Source organism: Bombina bombina, chromosome 3 (genome assembly GCF_027579735.1).
Source record: "Bombina bombina isolate aBomBom1 chromosome 3, aBomBom1.pri, whole genome shotgun sequence".
In the NCBI taxonomy this organism is placed as follows: domain Eukaryota; kingdom Metazoa; phylum Chordata; class Amphibia; order Anura; family Bombinatoridae; genus Bombina; species Bombina bombina.
In genome coordinates this window covers 958,878,780-958,902,394 of record NC_069501.1, presented here as the reverse complement: position 1 = coordinate 958,902,394, position 23,615 = coordinate 958,878,780, and the positions used below count along the sequence as shown (strand labels likewise).

Genomic DNA, 23,615 nt, shown 5'->3' with positions numbered 1-23,615 from the left:
TGGATGATTGTGACAAGTTGGTCATCCCAGAGAAACTATGTAAAATGGACAAGTTCCTAGAGGTGCCGGGGCTCCCAGAAGCTTTTCCTATACCCAAGCGGGTGGCGGACATTGTTAATAAAGAATGGGAAAGGCCCGGTATTCCTTTCGTCCCTCCCCCCATATTTAAAAAATTGTTTCCTATGGTCGACCCCAGAAAGGACTTATGGCAGACAGTCCCCAAGGGCGAGGGAGCGGTTTCCACTTTAAACAAACGCACCACTATACCCATAGAGGATAGTTGTGCTTTCAAAGATCCTATGGATAAAAAATTAGAAGGTTTGCTTAAAAAGATGTTTGTTCAGCAGGGTTACCTTCTACAACCAATTTCATGCATTGTCCCTGTCGCTACAGCCGCATGTTTCTGGTTCGATGAGCTGATAAAGGCGGTCGACAGTGATTCCCCTCCTTATGAGGAGATTATGGACAGAATCAGGTTAGCGGCTAAGAATTCTGGGTTTGCTATTGTGGCGCGCAGAGCGCTTTGGTTGAAATCTTGGTCGGCTGATGCGTCTTCCAAGAACAAGCTACTTAACATTCCTTTCAAGGGGAAAACGCTGTTTGGCCCTGACTTGAAAGAGATTATCTCGGATATCACTGGGGGTAAGGGCCACGCCCTTCCTCAGGATCGGCCTTTCAAGGCAAAAAATAAACCTAATTTTCGTCCCTTTCGTAGAAACGGACCAGCCCAAAGTGCTACGTCCTCTAAGCAAGAGGGTAATACTTCTCAAGCCAAGCCAGCTTGGAGACCAATGCAAGGCTGGAACAAGGGAAAGCAGGCCAAGAAACCTGCCACTGCTACCAAGACAGCATGAAATGTTGGCCCCCGATCCGGGACCGGATCTGGTGGGGGGCAGACTCTCTCTCTTCGCTCAGGCTTGGGCAAGAGATGTTCTGGATCCTTGGGCGCTAGAAATAGTCTCCCAAGGTTATCTTCTGGAATTCAAGGGACTTCCCCCAAGGGGGAGGTTCCACAGGTCTCAGTTGTCTTCAGACCACATAAAAAGACAGGCATTCTTACATTGTGTAGAAGACCTGTTAAAAATGGGAGTGATTCATCCCGTTCCATTAAGAGAACAAGGGATGGGGTTCTACTCCAATCTGTTTATAGTTCCCAAAAAAGAGGGAACGTTCAGACCAATCTTAGATCTCAAGATCTTAAACAAGTTTCTCAAGGTTCCATCGTTCAAGATGGAAACCATTCGAACTATTCTTCCTTCCATCCAGGAAGGTCAATTCATGACCACGGTGGATTTAAAGGATGCGTATCTACATATTCCTATCCACAAGGAACATCATCGGTTCCTGAGGTTCGCATTCCTGTACAAACATTACCAGTTCGTGGCGCTTCCTTTCGGATTAGCCACTGCTCCAAGGATTTTCACAAAGGTACTAGGGTCCCTTCTAGCTGTGCTAAGACCAAGGGGCATTGCTGTAGTACCTTACTTGGACGACATTCTGATTCAAGCGTCGTCCCTTCCTCAAGCAAAGGCTCACACGGACATTGTCCTGGCCTTTCTCAGATCTCACGGATGGAAAGTGAACGGGGAAAAGAGTTCTCTATCTCCGTCAACAAGGGTTCCCTTCTTGGGAACAATAATAGACTCCTTAGAAATGAGGATTTTTCTGACAGAGGCCAGAAAAACAAAACTTCTAGACTCTTGTCGGATACTTCATTCCGTTCCTCTTCCTTCCATAGCTCAGTGCATGGAAGTGATCGGGTTGATGGTAGCGGCAATGGACATTGTTCCTTTTGCACGCATTCATCTAAGACCATTACAACTGTGCATGCTCAGTCAGTGGAATGGGGACTATACAGACTTGTCTCCGAAGATACAAGTAAATCAGAGGACCAGAGACTCACTCCGTTGGTGGCTGTCCCTGGACAACCTGTCACGAGGGATGACATTCCGCAGACCAGAGTGGGTCATTGTCACGACCGACGCCAGTCTGATGGGCTGGGGCGCGGTCTGGGGATCCCTGAAAGCTCAGGGTCTTTGGTCTCTGGAAGAATCTCTTCTACCGATAAATATTCTGGAACTGAGAGCGATATTCAATGCTCTCAAGGCTTGGCCTCAGCTAGCGAGGGCCAAGTTCATACGGTTTCAATCAGACAACATGACAACTGTTGCGTACATCAACCATCAGGGGGGAACAAGGAGTTCCCTGGCGATGGAAGAAGTGACCAAAATCATTCTATGGGCGGAGTCTCACTCCTGCCACCTGTCTGCTATCCACATCCCAGGAGTGGAAAATTGGGAAGCGGATTTTCTGAGTCGTCAGACATTGCATCCGGGGGAGTGGGAACTCCATCCGGAAATCTTTGCCCAAGTCACTCAGCTGTGGGGCATTCCAGACATGGATCTGATGGCCTCTCGTCAGAACTTCAAAGTTCCCTGCTACGGGTCCAGATCCAGGGATCCCAAGGCGGCTCTAGTGGATGCACTAGTAGCACCTTGGACCTTCAAACTAGCTTATGTGTTCCCGCCGTTTCCTCTCATCCCCAGGCTGGTAGCCAGGATCAATCAGGAGAGGGCGTCGGTGATCTTGATAGCTCCTGCGTGGCCACGCAGGACTTGGTACGCAGATCTGGTGAATATGTCATCGGCTCCTCCTTGGAAGCTACCTTTGAGACGAGACCTTCTTGTTCAGGGTCCGTTCGAACATCCGAATCTGGTTTCACTCCAGCTGACTGCTTGGAGATTGAACGCTTGATCTTATCGAAGCGAGGATTCTCAGATTCTGTTATCGATACTCTTGTTCAGGCCAGAAAGCCTGTAACTAGAAAGATTTACCACAAAATTTGGAAAAAATATATCTGTTGGTGTGAATCTAAAGGATTCCCTTGGGACAAGGTTAAGATTCCTAGGATTCTATCCTTCCTTCAAGAAGGATTGGAAAAAGGATTATCTGCAAGTTCCCTGAAGGGACAGATTTCTGCCTTGTCTGTGTTACTTCACAAAAGGCTGGCCGCTGTGCCAGATGTTCAAGCCTTTGTTCAGGCTCTGGTTAGAATTAAGCCTGTTTACAAACCTTTGACTCCTCCTTGGAGTCTCAATTTAGTTCTTTCAGTTCTTCAGGGGGTTCCGTTTGAACCCTTGCATTCCGTTGATATTAAGTTATTATCTTGGAAAGTTTTGTTTTTAGTTGCAATTTCTTCTGCTAGAAGAGTTTCAGAATTATCTGCTCTGCAGTGTTCTCCTCCTTATCTGGTGTTCCATGCAGATAAGGTGGTTTTACGTACTAAACCTGGTTTTCTTCCAAAAGTTGTTTCTAACAAAAACATTAACCAGGAGATTATCGTACCTTCTCTGTGTCCGAAACCAGTTTCAAAGAAGGAACGTTTGTTGCACAATTTGGATGTTGTTCGCGCTCTAAAATTCTATTTAGATGCTACAAAGGATTTCAGACAAACATCTTCCTTGTTTGTTGTTTATTCCGGTAAAAGGAGAGGTCAAAAAGCAACTTCTACCTCTCTCTCTTTTTGGATTAAAAGCATCATCAGATTGGCTTACGAGACTGCCGGACGGCAGCCTCCCGAAAGAATCACAGCTCACTCCACTAGGGCTGTGGCTTCCACATGGGCCTTCAAGAACGAGGCTTCTGTTGATCAGATATGTAGGGCAGCGACTTGGTCTTCACTGCACACTTTTACCAAATTTTACAAGTTTGATACTTTTGCTTCTTCTGAGGCTATTTTTGGGAGAAAGGTTTTGCAAGCCGTGGTGCCTTCCATTTAGGTGACCTGATTTGCTCCCTCCCTTCATCCGTGTCCTAAAGCTTTGGTATTGGTTCCCACAAGTAAGGATGACGCCGTGGACCGGACACACCTATGTTGGAGAAAACAGAATTTATGTTTACCTGATAAATTACTTTCTCCAACGGTGTGTCCGGTCCACGGCCCGCCCTGGTTTTTTTAATCAGGTCTGATAATTTATTTTCTTTAACTACAGTCACCACGGTACCATATGGTTTCTCCTATGCAAATATTCCTCCTTAACGTCGGTCGAATGACTGGGGTAGGCGGAGCCTAGGAGGGATCATGTGACCAGCTTTGCTGGGCTCTTTGCCATTTCCTGTTGGGGAAGAGAATATCCCACAAGTAAGGATGACGCCGTGGACCGGACACACCGTTGGAGAAAGTAATTTATCAGGTAAACATAAATTCTGTTTTTAGCACCAGTAACTAAATTCGATTGCTGTTCCCACGCAGGACTGTTAAACCAGAGAACTTTCAAGGGGGAACAGTTTGCAGGCTTATCTGTTTCAGGTACGATCAGTCACTTTTCTAACAAGACCAAGTAATGCTAGAAGACTGTCAGTTATCCCTTCTGGGATAGGTAAGCCATTTTCTTAGACTCAGTAACAGAATTAAGGCTTATAATTTGGGCTCTCTGCTGGTTGACACTATTGTGGGCTAAGTCGTTGATTTTTTATCATGTTTATGTGACTTTGAAGTGTTTTTTCAAACTTTAAAACACTTTTGGGTATGTTATTTGCGCCTGGCAGCCGTTTAGACACCTATTTTTGTCAGAAAGGCCCCTTCACTCTGGAATGCAGAGGGAGGAGGCCTCATTTTCGCGCCTCAGTTGCGCAGTTGCTTTTCATCAGGAGGTTCATGCAGCTTCACGTGGAAGGTCAAGAGGCTTAGAAAAGGACTTATAAGAGGTTTATTTTGTTTTTGGTTAACCCATAAGGAAGGTAAAAGCTGCGGTGGAGACTGTGGCAGGGGACTGTAGTGTATTAACCGGTTAATTGCTGTTATTAGCTCTGGTTTGGGCATTTAAGGGTCAATTGGTCTGAAAATTATTGTGCAATACTTTCATAGCTTTAAGACACTACGGTGAAAATTTCAGAAAGATCGGATATTTCTTTGATGTTTTTCTGACGTTTCAGTAATAAAGTGTGCTCCTTTATTATTTAAAGAGACAGTAACGGTTTTGTATAAAATTACTTTTCTTGCATTAAAAAGCTGCCTAGGTTTGTCTAACATGTCTGTGCCTTCAGATAACCTATGTTCTGTGTGTATGGAGGCCAAGGTGGTTCCACCATTAAATGTTTGTGCGAAGTGTGCCATAGGGTCCAAACAAATTAAGGACAGTACTGTCACATTTAAAAATGTTGCCCAAGATGATTCTTTAAATGAAGGTAGTGGAGATAGTTCATCATCTTCTCCTTCTGTGTCAACTCCAGCATTGCCCACTTAAGCGATACCTAGTACATCTAGCGCGCCAATGGCGGTTACTATGCAGCAATTAGCAGCAGTAATGGATAATTCACTAGCAGCTTTTTTATCCAAACTGCCAGCTTATCCTAGAAAGCGCGATTGCTCAGTTTTAAATACAGAGGATGAGCAGGCAGACGCTGAGGATAATTTATCTATTATGCCCTCACATCAATCTGATTTGGCGGTGAGGGAGGGCCTGTCTGAAGGAGAAATTTCTGACACAGGAAAGATTTCTCAGCAGGCAGAGCCTGATATAGTTGCATTCAAATTTAAGCTGGAACACCTCCGCGCTCTGCTTAAGGAGGTGCTAGCTACTCTTGATGATTGTGATCCTTTGGTGATTCCAGAGAAATTGTGCAAAATGGACAAATTCTTAGAGGTCCCTGTGCACGCTGATGCTTTTCCGATACCCAAGAGGGTGGCGGATATAGTGACTAAGGAGTGGGAGAAGCCAGGTGTTCCTTTTGTTCCCCCTCCTATATTTAAGAAAATGTTCCCCATAGTTGACCCCAGAAGGGACGCATGGCAGACGGTTCCTAAGGTAGAGGGGGCAGTTTCAAAATTAGCTAAGCGCACAACTATTCCAATAGAGGACAGTTGCGCTTTTAAAGATCCGATGGATAAAAAATTAGGATTGCTTAAGAAAATTTTTGTTCAGCAAGGTTTTCTTCAACCAATTTCGTGCATTATTCCTGTCACCACAGCGGCGTCTTTTTGGTTCGATGAACTAGAAAATTCGCTACAGAAGGAGACTCCATATGATGAAGTCATGGACAGAATTCACTCACTGAAGTTGGCTAATTCTTTTATTTTAGATGCCGCTTTTCAATTAGCTAAATTAGCGGCGAAAAATTCAGGTTTTGCAATAGTGGAGTGCAGAGTGCTTTGGCTAAAATCTTGGTCGGCGGATGTGTTGTCAAAAACAACATTGCTTAATATTCCTTTCAAGGGTAAGACCCTATTCGGGCCAGAGTTGAAAGAGATTATTTCAGACATCACTGGGGGAAAGGGCCATGCCCTTCCACAGGATAGGCCTTTCAAAGCAAAGAATAAGTCTAATTTTCGTTCCTTTCGCAACTTCAGGAACGGACCAGCTTCTAACTCTCAAGCTTCTAGACAAGAGGGTATCACTTCCCAGCGCAAGCCAGCATGGAAACCATTGCAAGGCTGGAACAAGGGGAAACAGGCCAAGAAGCCTGCTGCTCCAACCAAATCAGCATGAAAGGATAGCCCCCGATCCGGGACCGGATCTGGTGGGGGGCAGACTCTCTCTCTCTTTGCTCAGGCTTGGGCAAGAGATGTTCCAGACCCCTGGGCTTTAGAGATTGTCTCTCAGGGGTATCTCCTAGAATTCAAGGACCTTCCCCCAAAGGGAAGGTTTCACATTTCTCGCTTGTCTTCAGACCAGACAAAGAGACAGGCATTCTTACATTGCGTAGAAGACCTTTTCAAAATGGGAGTGATTCACCCAGTTCCAAAAGCAGAACAAGGACTGGGTTTTTACTCAAACCTGTTTGTAGTTCCCAAAAAGGAGGGAACGTTCAGGCCAATTCTGGACTTAAAAATCCTAAACAAATTTCTCAGAGTTCCATCATTCAAGATGGAAACAATTTGAACAATTCTGCCTATGATCCAGGAGGGTCAATACATGACTACTGTGGACCTAAAGGATGCATACCTGCATATTCCAATCCACAAAAATCACCATCAGTTCCTAAGATTCGCCTTTCTGGACAAGCATTACCAGTTTGTGGCCCTTCCTTTCGGGTTGGCCACCGCTCCAAGAATTTTCACAAAGGTGCTAGGGTCCCTTCTAGCGGTACTAAGACCGCGGGGCATTGCAGTAGCACCTTACCTAGACGACATCTTAATACAGGCGTCGTCTCTTCCCAGAGCCAAGGCTCATACGGATATTGTTCTAGCCTTTTTAAGGTCTCACGGGTGGAAGGTGAATGTAGAAAAGAGTTCTCTGTCCCCGGTCACAAGGGTTCCCTTCCTGGGAACAATAATAGATTCGGTAGAAATGAAAATCTTTCTGACGGAGGTCAGGAAGTCAAAACTCTCAAAAGCTTGTTGAGTCCTTCATGCCATTGCTCAGCCGTCTGTGGCTCAGTGCATGGAGGTTATCAGTCTAATGGTGGCGGCAATGGACATTGTCCCATTTGCCAGAATTCATCTAAGACCACTGCAATTGTGCATGCTCAAGCAATGGAATGGGGATTATGCAGACTTGTCTCACCAGATACAGATGGACCAGGAAACCAGAGACTCGCTTCTCTGGTGGTTGGCTCAGGATCACCTGTCGCAGGGAATGAGTTTCCGCAGACCAGAGTGGATCATTGTCACGACCGACGCCAGTCTCCTAGGCTGGGGCGCGGTGTGGGACTCCCTGAAAGCTCAGGGTCTATGGTCTCGGGAAGAATCTCTTCTCCCGATAAACATTTTGGAACTAAGAGCGATATTCAATACGCTCCTGGCTTGGCCTCAACTAGCGAAGGCCAAATTCATAAGATTTCAGTCGGACAACATGACTGTAGCGTACATCAATCATCAGGGAGGAACGAAGAGTTCCCTGGCGATGAGAGAAGTATCCAAGATCATCAAATGGGCGGAGGATCACTCCTGCCATCTATCTGCAATTCACATCCCAGGAGTAGACAACTGGGAGGCGGATTATTTGAGTTGTCAGACTTTCCATCCGGGGGAGTGGGAACTTCACCCGGAGGTCTTTGCCCAGTTAACTCAACTATGGGGCATTCCAGATCTGGATCTGATGGCGTCTTGTCAGAACTCCAAGGTTCCACGCTACGGGTCCAGGTCCAGGGATCCCAAGGCGACATTGGTAGATGCATTAGTGGCGCCTTGGTCATTCAATCTAGCGTATGTCTTTCCACCGTTTCCTCTACTCCCCAGGCTAGTAGCCAGGATCAAACAGGAGAAGGCTTCGGTGATTCTAATAGCTCCTGCGTGGCCACGCAGGACTTGGTATGCAGACCTGGTGAATATGTCATCGGCTCCACCATGGAAGCTACCATTGAGACAGGACCTTCTAGTGCAAGGTCCATTCGAACATCCAAACCTAGTTTCTCTGCAGCTGACTGCTTGGAGATTGAACGCTTGATTCTATCTAAGCGTGGGTTTTCGGAATCAGTTATAGATACTCTGGTTCAGGCTAGAAAGCCTGTAACCAGGAGAATTTACCATAAGATATGGCAGAAATATCTCTATTGGTGCGAATCCAAGGGTTACTCATGGAGTAAAATTAGAATTCCAAGGATTCTTTCCTTTCTCCAAGAAGGTTTGGAGAAAGGTCTGTCAGCTAGTTCTTTAAAGGGACAGATATCTGCTCTGTCTCGTTACACAAACGTCTGGCAGCCGTGCCAGATGTTCAGGCGTTTGTACAGGCGTTGGTCAGAATCAAGCCTGTCTACCGACCTGTGACTCCTCTATGGAGTCTAAATTTAGTTCTTTCAGTTCTTCAAGGGGTTCCGTTTGAACCTTTACATTCCATACATATTAAGTTACTATCTTGGAAAGTTTTGTTTTTGGTTGCTATTTCTTCTGCTAGAAGAGTTTCTGAATTGTCTGCTTTGCAGTGTAATTCACCCTATCTGGTGTTCCATACAGATAAAGTCGTTTTACTTACCAAACCTGGTTTTCTTCCAAAGGGGGTTTCCAATAGGAATATTAACCAGGAAATAGTTGTTCCTTCTCGGTGTCCTAATCCAGTTTCTAAAAAGGAACGTTTGTTACACAATCTAGATGTGGTTTGTGCTTTAAAATTCTATCTAGAAGCAACAAAGGATTTCAGACAGACATCTTCATTGTTTGTCGTCTATTCTGGTAAGAGGAGAGGTCAGAAAGCTACTGCTACCTCTCTTTCCTTCTGGTTAAAAAGCATCATCCCATTGGCTTATGAGACTGCCGGACGGCAGCCTCCTGAACGAATTACTGCTCATTCTACTAGAGCTGTGGCTTCCACATGGGCCTTCAAGAATGAGGCTTCTGTTGAACTGATCTGTAAGGCAGCGACGTGGTCTTCTCTGCATACTTTTGCCAAATTTTACAAATTCGATACTTATGCTTCTTCGGAGGCTATTTTTGGGAGAGAGGTTTTACAAGCAGTGGTGCCTTCCGTTTAGGTTACCTGACTTGCTCCCTCCCTTCATCCGTGTCCTAAAGCTTTGGTATTGGTTATCACAAGTAAGGATGAAGCCGTGGACCGGACACACCAATGTAGGAGAAAACAGAATTTATGTTTACCTGATAAATTTCTTTCTCCTACGGTGTGTCCGGTCCACGGCCCGCCCTGGCTTTTAGTCAGGTTTAAAATTTTTGTTTTTGTACACTACAGTCACCACTGCACCCTATGGTTCTCCTTTTTCTCCTGACTGTCGGTCGAATGACTGGGGGGCGGAGCTAGAGGGGGATCTATATGGACAGCTCTGCTGTTGTGCTCTCTTTGCCACTTCCTGTAGGGAATGAGAATATCCCACAAGTAAGGATGAAGCCGTGGACCGGACACACCGTAGGAGAAAGAAATTTATCAGGTAAACATAAATTCAGTTTTTTCAGAGAATATGAATGATAACGCACAAACTTTTCTTTCACTCATGGTTAGTGTTTGGCTGGGGCCATTTATTATAAATCAACTGTGTTAACTCTTTTTAAATCATAATGACAACAGAAACTACCCAAATGACCCTGATCAAAAGTTTACATACCCCAGTTCTTAATACCGTGTATTGCCCCCTTTAACATCAATGACAGCTTGAAGTCTTTTGTGGTATTTGTGGATGAGGCTCTTTATCTTCGCAGATGGTAAAGCTGCCCATTCTTCCTGGCAAAAAGCCTCCATTTCCTGTAAATTCTTGGGCTGTCTTGCATGAACTGCATGTTTGAGATCTCCACAGAGTGACTCAATGATATTGAGGTCAGGAGACTGAGATGGCCACTCCAGAACCTTCACTTTATTCTGCTGTAGCCAATGACAGGTCGACTGAATGCAGATTTTTCTCCATACTGCATTCATCTTGCCATCTAATTTCTGCGGTACATATCCCAGTTGTAGACAATTGGGAAGCAGATTATCTCAGCCGTCAGACTTTACAACCGCTGGAGTGGTCCCTCCACCCAGATGTGTTTTCTCAGATTGTTCAGATGTGGGGTCTTCCAGAAATAGTTCTGATGGCTTCTCATCTAAACAAGAAACTTCCCAGGTACCTGTCCAGGTCCAGGGATCTTCAGACGGAAGCATTGGATGCGTTTACACTTCCTTGGTGCTACCAACCTGCTTATATTTTCCCGCCTCTAGTTCTTCTTCCAAGAGTGATCTCCAAAATCATCATGAAACAGTCGTTTGTACTGCTGGTAGCTCCAGCATGGCCTCACAGGTTTTGGTATGCGGATCGTGTTCAGATGTCCAGTTGCCATCCTTGGCCTCTTCCATTAAGGCCGGACCTTCTGTCTGAAGGTCCGTTTTTCCATCAGGATCTCAAATCATTAAATTTGAAGGTATGGAAATTGAACGCCTAGTGCTTAGTCATAGAGGTTTCTCTGACTCAGTGATTAATAGTATGTTACAGGCTCTTAAATCTGTTTCTAGAAAGATTTATTATCGAGTTTGGAAGACTTATATTTCATGGCGTTCTTCTCATAAATTTGCTTGGCATTCTTTCAGAATTCCTATAATTTTACAGTTTCTTCAGGATGGTTTGGATAAAGGTTTGTCTGTAAGTTCCTTGAAGGGACAAATCTCTGTTCTTTCTGTCTTATTTCACAGAAAGATTGCTAAGCTTCCTGATATTCACTGTTTTGTACATGCCTTGGTTCGTATCGCCTGTCATTAAATCAATCTCTCCTCCTTGGAGTCTTAATTTGGTTTTGAAGGCTTTACAGGCTCTTCCATTTGAGCCTATGCATTCTTTGGACATTAAACTACTTTCTTGGAAAGTGTTGTTCCTTTTGGCCATCTCTTCTGCTAGAAGAGTTTCTGAATTATCTGCTCTTTCTTGTGAATCACCTTTTCTGATTTTTCATCAGGATAATGTGGTTTTGTGGACTTCATTTGAAGTCTTACCTAAAGTTGTGAATTCTAACAACATTAATAGTGAAATTGTTGTCCCTTCCTTGTGTCCTAATCCTAAGAATTCTTTGGAGAAATCCTTACATTCTTTGGATGTGGTAAGAGCTTTGAAATATGTTGAAGCTAATAAAGATTTCAGGAAGACGTCTAGTCTATTTGTTCTTTTCTGGTTCTAGGAAAGGTCAGAAGACTTCTGCTAAATCTGATTGATAATTACTGAGACCATTGAGTGCTCCACAAGGTTCTGGTTCCGATGTCAGGGTTAGGCTTTCCCCTGTTAGCTCAGCCTGTACACGTACCCAGTGATCATGCAGGTGGTCCAGGAGTCCATACTTAGAAGTTCTAGTCAAGACAGCCATAGTGAGAGGGGAGAGAAGGTGCTTGCACTGGGAGAGACAGACCCGGTTTACTCGGCAGTGGAGGGCTAGCCTATACGCCCCCTCCTGTACGTCATAGGGGGCGGGTCTAAAAAGTGCATACTCTCGCAGTTTTTAAATCGCGCCAATTAATCGCGGTTTTAAATCACATATGCATATATATATATATATATATATATATATATATATATATATATATATATATATAGTGTATGTGAAAGAAAATCATTATGTTCAAGACAGGAAGCTGTGCTGTCCCCAGAGTCACAAGCAGTTAACCCCAGACAGGTCTGGGTGCGAGAACCATAGGGAAAATTACAAAACAAATTACAACACACAGAGAAAACCCAGCACTCACTTACAAGCTCTCAGCTAAGATTTAAAAGCAAAAATGGAAAGGTTAGTAACCGCATCTTGCCAAATGGGACAAGCCCAGGTACCTCGTCAAGGTCCATTCCAATACCTGGGATCCTAAAACAGCCACACAATGCAAGCTAGATATATATCTTGGAAGTTCCACTAGTGCCAGATAAGTAAGAAATGCAGGGAATTAAACGATTTGTCTTTTTCCCACATAGTGATCTATATATATATATATATATATATATATATATATCATCTTTGTGTTTGCAATTTATTTATTTATTTTTTAAATACTGTTTTCCAGATCAGAGACAGACTTCACCGTCAAGACATCAAGGAAGGGGTGATGAGGAGCGTGATGAGCGAAGAGAGGATCGTAGAGTGGAACGCACTGAGGACAGGAGAGATGATAGAGCAAGAGAGCGGGAAAGGGAGAAAGAGAGGGAAAAGGAGAGAGAGCGTGAAAGAGAGCAACGTGAAAGAGAAAAAGAGCGGGAAACAGAGCGTGAAAGAGCCCGTGAGAGGGATAGAGAAAGAGAGCGAGACAAAGAAAGAGAGCGGGAAAGAGAAAGGGAGCGGGAAAGAGAACGAGAAGAACGAGAGCGTGAAAGGGAGAGGGAACGAGAATGGGAAAGGGAGCGTGAAAGAGAAAGGGAACGCGAGCGTGGACGGGAGAGAGAACGAGATCGTCCAAGAGAATGGGAAGAAAAAGACAAAGGGCGAGAAGATCGCAGGGAGAAAAGAGATGATGTGCGTGATGAAAGAAATCCAAAAGAAATACATGAGGACAGAAAAACAAAGTTAGTAAACATTTTACTTTAATTTGTGGTTAGAAAAAAAAAATTTGTGTGGGTAAAAGTAATACTTTTCAAGAGCAAAGTTATAAAGGGCTACAAATGTTCCCAGATTTTTAAAATCCTTTGTTCTTGAGCACTAGGCGGCAAGATGACTGTTTTCTTTCAGATGTTGAGAGTCCATGAGCAATCACATGTGGGAATATTCCACTCCTAACCTCCAGGAGAAGGCAGAAGGAACAACAGAGCTTTAAATCCCTCCTACTTCCCATACGCCTCAGTCATTTTCTTTTGCCTCCTTCATGAGGCTTGAGGTGAAAGTGAAGTAAAAGATCTACTCATCATTTGAAAGAGTATGCTCTAACTGATCTGAGAACCAAATTATACTTACAAAAAAGGGGGTTTGGATGATGGCACCACTTACTACAAATATTAGGGGTCTCTTTACCATACAAATAAGGTCAAATTTGGCCTCAGAATACAACTGATAATATGTGGTGTAGGTGCTAAGTATCAAGCATACAATTGATTAATGATCAGTTGGAGAAACTGAACAAAATAGATACTATATATAAGCACTCAATTGAGACCTTCACGTGAAATGGAGTTTGGAAAAAAGTCACACAAATTAAAATATGAATCTATTAGAACGTGTAGGGTTTATTTAAAACTGAAATGCTAGCAGATAAAAATTCCAGTTAAATAACTGGTGTAATTCAGGAGAACACTGGTTGTCTAATAGAAATATCTAATGCTGGCTCAGGGCAATAGAGTATATATCAAATATGATACCTAGAATGATAATATTATGTAATTGGGAAGGTATCCTATTATGTTAACTGTACAACATTTAATGTATCATAAGTTATACATGAAGTGGAAGTGTTTGTGCATTTGTGATGAACATTTGCCACTTTCTTGCTTGTATAACTGTCAGCTTAAATTGCCACTTTGCCCTTGTATTAGAGTAAGGGTATTATATTCTAGTAGTTAAAATATGGTAGTACCAGTTTCAGGCTAAGTGCTTTGCCTCTGTCATATTCCACTGCTGGTAGTTAGAATATTACACTCGTGATTAGGTTAAATTATATTGCTCTGTTGGGATATCAACTTAATAGAGCTGGTATATAATAATACCACAAAGTGAAGCCTTCTAGCTACTTGCTACAATTGCTAATTAGAGTATTCACCTGATACATTGGGTTAAATCCCTGCCAATTGAATGCTATTCAATATCCTAACTAAAGGGCAAAACTTCCGTTTATATTATTGAAAGTTAGCACTAATCACTCAGTTAAGAGTCAGTCATATGTTGAAACCTAATGGTTTTGCAGTAACGCTTAAGATAATTGACACTTGTAGTACTTAGCAAATACTGTTAACTTAGTATTTGAATAACAGTGCAATACTATGAATGTGGTACTATACTTGCGTTTTCACTAAAAATCACTTATCGATTGCTACATATAGTAGCCAAATATAATATTAACAATTGGGCATTTTGCACGTACACTTTATGATGTGTTAGACACCCGTTAGTAGTTCACTTTAATTTTTAAATCACCTAATATTTTGATTAGAACATTAATCCATTACCTGGCGAAATATACAAATCTAATAACTCTAGCTCTAAAATAAATCCGTACTTATATGTGCCAATGAACAGCGATACTCTCAATACAATATCTATATGTCTATCATATGAGTCTGTCATTCTAAAATCAGGCCATTATTTTAGGGCAGTGATTTGCTGTATGCTAATGTAGGAGGAGGACCGATTGTCATAAAAAGCTGCTGCATTCGCGACGCCTCGCCTTTTGATAAACCCGGAAACCCAGCAAAACATGTCAAGGAGAGTGAGCTGATGGGAGCTCTGTTAATTCTTAAATAGCAGTAATTTGTGGGCTGACTTGCCGCTGGGGTACTAATAGAAATATCTCCCAAGGTGTTTGCAGAGATATGTAGCAAGTGGGGGACGCCGGAGATAGATCTCATGGCATCCCATCTCAATACCAAGCTACCCTGGTACGGGTTGAGCTTGAGAGATCCTCAAGCGGATCTAATAGATGCACTAGCAGTGCACTGGAGGTCAAACTCATATCTTTTTTCCTCCATTACCGCTTCTTCCTTGAGTGGTGGCCCGCATCAAGCAGGAGCGGCTATCAATAATACTGATTGCTCCATCGTGGCCGCGAAGGAGGTGGTTCGCGGATCTAGTGGGGATGTCCTCATCTCCGTGGAAGTTACCTTGTCGTAGAAACCTGCTGTTACAAATTTCATTTGTTCATCAAAATCTAGATTCTCTGAGGCTGACTGCATGAAGATTGAACACTTAGTCTTAACCAAGAGAGGTTTCTCTGAGTGTGTCATTAATACTTTTATTCAAGCTCGTTAACCAGTTACTCTGCGTATCTACCACAAAGGGTGGAGGACCTACTTATTCTGGTGTGAAGAGCGTGGTTTTTCCTGGCACAGAGTTAAGGTTGTCAGGACCTTATCTTTCCTCCAGGATGGACTGGAGAAGGGCCTTTCTGCTATTTCCCTGAGGTGACAGATTTCTGCCCTGTCGGTTTTATTGCACAAGAGACTGGCTGAGCTTCTAGACGTGCAGTTCTTTGTTAAGGCTCAGACCTGTGTTTAGATCTGGGGCTCCTCATTGGAGACTAAATCTTGTTCTTCGTGTTTTGCAACAGGCTCCGTTTGAGCCTCTGCATTCCGTTGACATTAAATTATCTTGGAAGGTTCTCTTTTTATTGGCTATTGCCTGTGCGTGCAAAGTTACTGAGATTTCTGCTTTGCAATGTGAGTTCCCTTATCTGATTTTATATGCAGATAAGGCAGTTTTACGTACTAAATTAGGTTTTCTTCCCAAGGTTGTGTCAGATCGCAACATCAATCAAGAGATTGTGGTTACTTCCTTGTGTCCTAAACCTTTATCATCGAAGGAACGCTTACTTCACCATTTGGATGTGGTTCACGCCTTAGGTTCCATCTTCAGGCTACTAAGGAGTTTAGACAATCTTCCTCTTTGTTGTTTATTCGGGGAAGCGTAAGGGGCAGAAGGCTACTTCGACTTCCCTATCTTTTTGTTTAAGGAGTGTCGTCCGCTTAGCTTACAAGACAGCGGGACATCATCATCCTCCTGAGAGAATAACAGCTCATTCCACTAGAGCAGTGGCTTCCTCTTGGGCCTTTAAGAACGATATCTCTATGGATCAGATTTGTAAGGCGGCTACCTGGTCCTCTCTACATACATTTTCTAATTTTTACAAGTTTGATGTTTTTCCTTCGGCTGAAACAGCTTTCAGGAGAAAAGTTTTGCAGGCTGTGGTCCCCTTTAGAATAGGGTCCGCCTCTTCCTTTTTGTTCCATCCCGTTATTCATGCAGTGTCCTCTGGAGCTTGGGTATAGTTTTCCCAACAGTAAGGAATGAAGCCGTGGACTCTCCCTATCTTGGGAAGGGAAACATCATTTATGCTTACCAGATAAATTCCTTTTCTTCCGGATAGGTAGAGTCCACGGCCCTTACCTGTTTTTTCTTGTCTAAGGGCGGTCCCCTAATTATTTATTTTATTCTTCTGGCACCATTTATACACTGATATTTCTCCTACTTTTCCTTGTTCCCTCGGCAGAATGACTGGGGTAATGAGGAAGTGGGAGGGATATTTAAGCCTTTGGCTGCCTCCTCCTGGTGGCCAGGTGTTGTAGTATTTCCCAACAGTAAGGAATGAAGCCGTGGACTCTCCCTATCCGCAAGGAAAGGAATTTTATCTGGTAAGCGTAAATTATAATTTTTGAGGTTTGAAGAATTTTGCACGGCATCTAAATTTGCACGGCATCTACATTTTTTCTTATATAATTTCTCTAACTTATTCCACTGATGTTTGGTAGGAAATTCTTTCTGTCAGCATTGTCTGGTATATAGGTGCTTGTTTTAATAAGTATTTGTCCCACCCAATTACTTGTGCTTTCCATAGCTTGGGTAATGGTTCATGAACTCTCACCATCTGTGGCCCGTGTATGGAGTTGATTGGGGCTCATGGTGTCCAGCATAGATATCATGCCATTTTGCCAGGTTCCATCTCAGACCTCTTCAGCTGTGACTACTGAGGCAATGGAACAGCGATCACTCAGATCTATCCCAACAGATTTCTCTGGACAACCAGTCGAGAGAATCGCTCTCTTGGTGGCTCTGTCCAGATTGCCTGTCCCATGGGACATCCTTCTTGAGACCATCCTGGGAGATTGTGACTACGGATGCAAGTCTGTCAGCATTGGGAGCTGTTTGGGATGCCATGATGGAACAGGGCCGACGGTCTCGAGAGGAATCTCTTCTCCCGATCAACATTCTGAAGGCTTGGCCTCTTCTGGGTTTGTCAACATTACCTTGGTGGCTTACATCAACCATCAGGGGGGAACGAGAAGCTCCCTAGCCATGAGGGAATTATCTCGGATTCTTGACTGGGTGGAGGCCCACAACTGCTCACTGTCAGCGATCCATATTCCAGATGTGGACAACTGGGAGGCGGACTTTCTCAGCAGACAGTAGTTTCATCTGGGGGAATGGTCTCTCCATCCCGAGATGTTTGCGGAGATTTTCAACAGATGGGGGACGCCGGAGATGGATCTCATGGTGTCCAGACTCATTACAGTACCAAGCTACCAAGATATGGGTCGCGATCCAGGGATCCCCAGGCAGAGCTGATAGATGCTTTAGCAGTGCCCTGGGGGTTCAACCTAGTTTACATTTTTCCACCGTTACCACTTTTTCCTCAGGTAGTGGCCCGCATCAAACAGGAGCAAGCCTTGACTATTCTAATTGCTCCATCGTGACCGCAAAGGATGTGGTTTGCGGACCTGGTGGGGATGTCATCTCCTCCATGGAGGTTACCTTATTGCAGAGATCTGCTGGAACAGGGTCCCTTTGTTCATCAAAATCTAGATTCTCTGAGGCTGACTGCGTGGTGATTAATCGCTTAGTCCTAGCCAAGAGAAGGTTTTCGAAGAAAGTGATTGATACTCTTTCAAGCTATCTATCATTAGGTGTGGAGGACTTACTTATTCTGGTGTGAAGAACGTGGATTCCCATGGCATAAGGTCAAGGTGTCCAGGATTCTTTCCTTTCTCCAAGATGGTTTGGAGAAGGGACTTGCTGCTAGTTCCTTAAAGGGAAAGATCTCGGCTCTTTCTTTGTTATTGCACAAGAGGCTCGCTAAGCTTTTGTTCAGGCGCTATCTAGAATCAGGTCTGTATTTAGACATTCTGCTCCTCGGAGTTTAAATTTAGTTCTTAAGGTTTTGCAGAGGGCTCTGTTTGAGCCAATGCATTCGGTGGACATTAAATTACTATTTTTGAAGGTTCTTTTTCTGCTGGCTATTGCTTCGGCACGCAGAGTCTCTGAGATGGAGGCCTTGCAATGTGAGCCCCCCTTACCTAGTTTTTCATGCTGACAAGGCTGTTCTTTGCACTGGGTTGGGTTTTCTCCCTAAGGTTGTGTCTTATCGCAACATCAATCAGGAGATTGTGGTTCCTTCCTTGTGTCCTAATCCTCCTCCTTCAAAGGAAAGATTACTTAATAATTTGGATGTGGTTTGGGCTTTGAAATGCTATCTTCAGGCCACGAAGGATTTTTGACAGACTTCGGCATTGTTGTTTTCTATTCTGGGAGCACAGAGGGCAGAAGGCTTCTTCCATTTCCCTATCTTTTTGGTTGAGGAGCATTATCCGCTTAGCATATAAAACAGCAGGACATAAGCCTCCTTAAAGGATTACGGCTCATTCAACTAGAGCTGTGGCTTCTTCTTGGGCCTTCAAGAATGAGGCCTCTATGGAGCAGATTTGTAGGGTGGTTACCAGGTCCTCCTTACATACTTTTTCAAAGTTTTATAAATTTCACGTTTTTGCTTCGGCTGAAGCAGCTTTTGGGAGAAAGCTTTTGCAGGCTGTGGTGCCCTCAGAATAGGGTCTGCCTCTTTTTTTTACCCTCCCATTTTCATTCAGTGTCTTCTAGAGCTTGGATATATGTTTCCCACAAGTAAGGAATGAAGCCCTGAACTCTCCTCATATTAAAATGGAAAACATAAATTGTGCTTACCTGATAATTTCCTTTCCATCTGTATGAGGAGAGTCCACGGCTCCCGTCCTTTTACTCCGTTGGGCGGACCAAATTTTTTTTATTCTTCTGGCAACATTTATACCCTAATTTCTTTCATGTAATTGGCAAGAGTCCATGAGCTAGTGACGTATGGGATATACAATCCTACCAGGAGGGGCAAAGTTTCCCAAACCTCAAAATGCCTATAAATACACCCCTCACCACACCCACAATTCAGTTTTACAAACTTTGCCTCCTATGGAGGTGGTGAAGCAAGTTTGTGCTAAGATTTCTATGTTGATATGCTCTTCTCAGCATTTTGAAGCCCGATTCCTCTGAGTACAGCGAATGTCAGAGGGATGTGAAGGGAGTATCACCTATTGAATGCAATGATTTCCCTAACGGGGGTCTATTTCATAGGTTCTCTGTTATCGGTCGTAGAGATTCATCTCCTACCTCCCTTTTCAGATTGACGATATACTCTCATATACCATTACCTCTACTGATAACTGTTTCAGTACTGGTTTGGCTATCTGCTATATGTGGATGGGTGTCTTTTGGTAAGTATGTTTTTTATTACTTAAGACACCTCAGCTATGGTCTGGCACTTTATGCATTAATATAAAGTTCTAAAAATATGTATTGTACTTATATTTGCCATGAGTCAGGTTCATGTATTTCCTTGTGTAGACTGTCGGTTTCATATTTGGGAAATAAAACATATTAAGAAATATTTTTTTCTTACCTCGCGTTTAGTCTTTTTTTCTATTGACTACTTTTTGCTCTTTCAAATTGCGGGCAGCATTATGCCCACGGGTGCGCCAAATGCTAGACTTTATTGTGTCATTCTTGGTGCAATAATTTTTTGGCGCAAGTTCGTCACTTCCGGCGTCGTAGTTGACGCGGAAGTCTTACATACGGTTGCGTCGTTAGTGATGCAAGTGTGTCATTTCCGGATATTGTTGGCGCCAAAAATTTTTCTCTTACATTGTGCGTCATACTTGGCGCCAAATTTTTCATTCGTTTTATACCCCATTGCTGTTTGCCTCTTTCCTTTCTCTATGTCAGAGGGCTATGCTGTTTGCATTTTTTCCCATTCCTGAAACTGTCATATAAGGAAATTGATAATTTTGCTTTATTTGTTGTTTTTTCTTTAACATTTTGCAAGATGTCTCAATCTGATCCTGCCTCAGAAGTATCTGTTGGATTGTTGCTGCCTGACATCGGTTCTACCAAAGCTAAGTGCATTTGTTGTAAGATTGTGGAAATTAGATCTCCGAATGTCATTTGTAATAGTTGTCATGATAAACTTTTACATGCATAGAATGTATCCATCAGTAACAGTACATTGCCAGTTGCAATTTCCTTCAACTTCTAATGTGCATGATATACCTATGAATTTTAAATAATTTGTTACTGATTCTATTCAGAAGGCTTTGTCTGCATTTCCGCCTTCTAATAAACGTAAAAGGTCTTTTAAAACTTCTCATAAAGTTGATGAAATTTCAAATGACCGGCAACATAATGATTTATCCTCCTCTGATGAGGATCTATCTGTTTCAGAAGATCCTTCCTCAGATATTGACAATGACAAATCTACTTATTTGTTTAAAATAGAGTATATTCGTTCTTTGTTAAGTGTTAATTACTTTGGATATTGAGGAAGCTAGTCCTCTTGACATTAAGACTAGTAAGCTTTTAAATGCTGTTTTTAAACCTCCTGTGGTTATTCCAGAGGTTTTTCCTATTCCTGATGCTATTTCTGGTATGATTTCTAAGGAATGGAATAAGCCAGGTACTCCTTTTATTCCTTCTTCAAGGTTTTAAAAATTGTATCCTTTACCAGCAATTTCTATAGAGTTTTGGGAAAAGATCCCCAAAGTAGATGGGGCTATTTCTACTCTTGCTAAACGTACCACTATTCCTATGGAAGAGAGTTCTTTTTTTTAAAGATCATTTAGATAGGAAACTTGAATCCCATCTAAGGAAAGCCTATTTATATTCAGGTCATCTTCTCAGGCCTGCAATTTCTTTGGCTGATGTTGCGGCTACATCAACTTTTTGGTTGGCGAATTTAGCGCAACAAGAATTGGATTCTGACATATCTAGCATTGTTCGTTTACTGCTACATGCTAATCATTTTATTTGTGATGCCATTTTTGATATTATCAAAATTGATTTTAGATCCATGTCTTTAGCTATTTTAGCTAGAAGAGCTTTGTGGCTTAAATCTTGGAATGCTGATATGACATCTAAGTCCAGATTATCTCTTTCTTTCCAAGGTAACAATTTATTTGGTTCTCAGTTGGATTCTATTATTTCAACTGTTACTGGAGGATAGGGGGTTTTTCTGCCTCAGGATCAAAAACCTAAGGGGAAATCTAAGGCTTCTAACCGTTTTCGTTCCTTTCATCAAAATAAGGAACAAAAATCAAATCCTTCCCCGAAGGAATCTGTTTCCAATTGGAAGCCTTCCTCAAATTGGAATAAATCCAAGCCTTTTAAAAAACCAAAGTCAGCCCCTAAGTCTGCATGAAGGTGCAGCCCTCATTCCAGCTCAGCTGGTAGGGGGCAGATTAAGGTTTTTCAAGGATTTTTGGATAAATTCTGTCCAAAATCAATGGATTCAGAGCATTGTCTCTCAAGGGTATTGAATAGGATTTAGAGTAAGACCTCCTGTGAGAAGATTTTTTTTTCTCTCATGTATCCCAGCTCAGGCTTTCCTGAAGTGTGTTTCAGACTTGGAGTCTTCAGGGGTAATCATGCCGGTTCCTTTTCAGGAACAAGGTCTGGGGTTTTATTCAAATCTATTCATTGTCCCAAAGAAGGAAAATTCATTCAGACCAGTTCTGGATCTGAAAATTTTGAATCGTTATGTAAGAGTACCAACTTTCAAGATGGTGACTATAAGGACTATTCTGCCTTTTGTTCAGCAAGGACATTTTATGTCTACAATAGACTTGCAGGATGCATACCTTCATATTCAGATTCATCCAGAACATTATCAGTTCCTGAGATTCTCTTTTCTAGACAAGCATTACCAATTTGTTGCTCTTCCATTTGGCCTAGCAACAGCTCCAAGAATATTTTCAAAGGTTCTAGGTGCCCTACTCTCTGTAATCAGAGAGCACGGTATTGCAGTGTTTCCTTATTTGGACTATATCTTGGTACTATCTTTACGTTCTGCAGAATCTCACACAAATCAACTAGTGTTGTTTCTTCAAAAACATGGTTGGAGGATCAATTTACCAAAAAGTTTCTTGATTCCTCAGACAAGGGTCACCTTTTTAAGTTTCCAGATAGATTCAGTGTCCATGACTCTGCCTCTAACAGAAAAGAGACGTTTGAAATTGGTTGCAACCTGTCGGCACCTTCAGTCTCCGTCATTCCCTTCAGTGGCTATGTGCATGGAAGTTTTAGGCCTCATGACTGGAGCATCGGATGCAATTCCTTTTGCTCATTTTCACATGAGACCTCTCCAGCTTTGCATGCTGAATCAATGGTGCAGGGATTATACAAACATATCACAGCTAATATCCTTAAATCCCAATGTTCGACACTCTCTGACGTAGTGGTTAAATCACCAGCATTTAGTTCAAGGGGCTTCTTTTGTTCGGCCAACCTGGACTGTGATCACTACAGACTCAAGTCTTTCAGGTTGGGGAGCTGTTTGGGGATCTCTGACAGCACAAGGGGTTTGGAAATCTCAAGAGGCGAGATTACCAATCAATATATTAGAACTCCCCCATTTGTGGTTTATCTTTTCTTTCATGTAATTAGCAAGAGTCCATGAGCTAGTGACGTATGGGATATACATTCCTACCAGGAGGGGCAAAGTTTCCCAAACCTCAAAATGCCTATAAATACACCCCTCACCACACCCACAATTCAGTTTTACAAACTTTGCCTCCTATGGAGGTGGTGAAGTAAGTTTGTGCTAGATTCTACGTTGATATGCGCTCCGCAGCAAGTTGGAGCCCGGTTTTCCTCTCAGCGTGCAGTGAATGTCAGAGGGATGTGAGGAGAGTATTGCCTATTTGAATGCAGTGATCTCCTTCTACGGGGTCTATTTCATAGGTTCTCTGTTATCGGTCGTAGAGATTCATCTCTTACCTCCCTTTTCAGATCGACGATATACTCTTATTTATATACCATTACCTCTGCTGATTTTCGTTTCAGTACTGGTTTGGCTTTCTACAAACGTGTAGATGAGTGTCCTGGGGTAAGTAAATCTTATTTTCGGTGACTCTCTAAGCTATGGTTGGGCACTTTATTTATAAAGTTCTAAATATATGTATTCAAACATTTATTTGCCTTGACTCAGAATGTTCAACATTCCTTATTTTCAGACAGTCAGTTTCATATTTGGGATAATGCGTTTGAATCAATCATTTTTTCTTACCTTAAAAATTTGACTTTTTTTCCCTGTGGGCTGTTAGGCTCGCGGGGGCTGAAAATGCTTCATTTTATTGCGTCATTTTTGGCGCTGACTTTTTTGGCGCAAAAAATCTTTTCTGTTTCTGGCGTCATACGTGTCGCCGGAAGTTGCATCATTTTTTGACGTCCTTTTGCTCCAAAAATGTCGGCGTTCCGGATGTGGCGTCATTTTTGGCGCCAAAAAGCATTTAGGCGCCAA

General features: G+C 42.8%; 1 protein-coding gene across 1 annotated transcript in view; it reads left to right on the top strand.

Moving 5' to 3' along the window:
• ZC3H13 (zinc finger CCCH-type containing 13) overlaps positions 1 to 23,615 on the top strand; it is a gene marked incomplete in the record, with an annotated part of 366,958 nt that overhangs the window by 181,782 nt on the left and 161,561 nt on the right. The window contains 1 exon segment of the mRNA XM_053708001.1: positions 12,396 to 12,891. Coding sequence (XP_053563976.1) covers positions 12,396 to 12,891 — 496 coding nt within the window.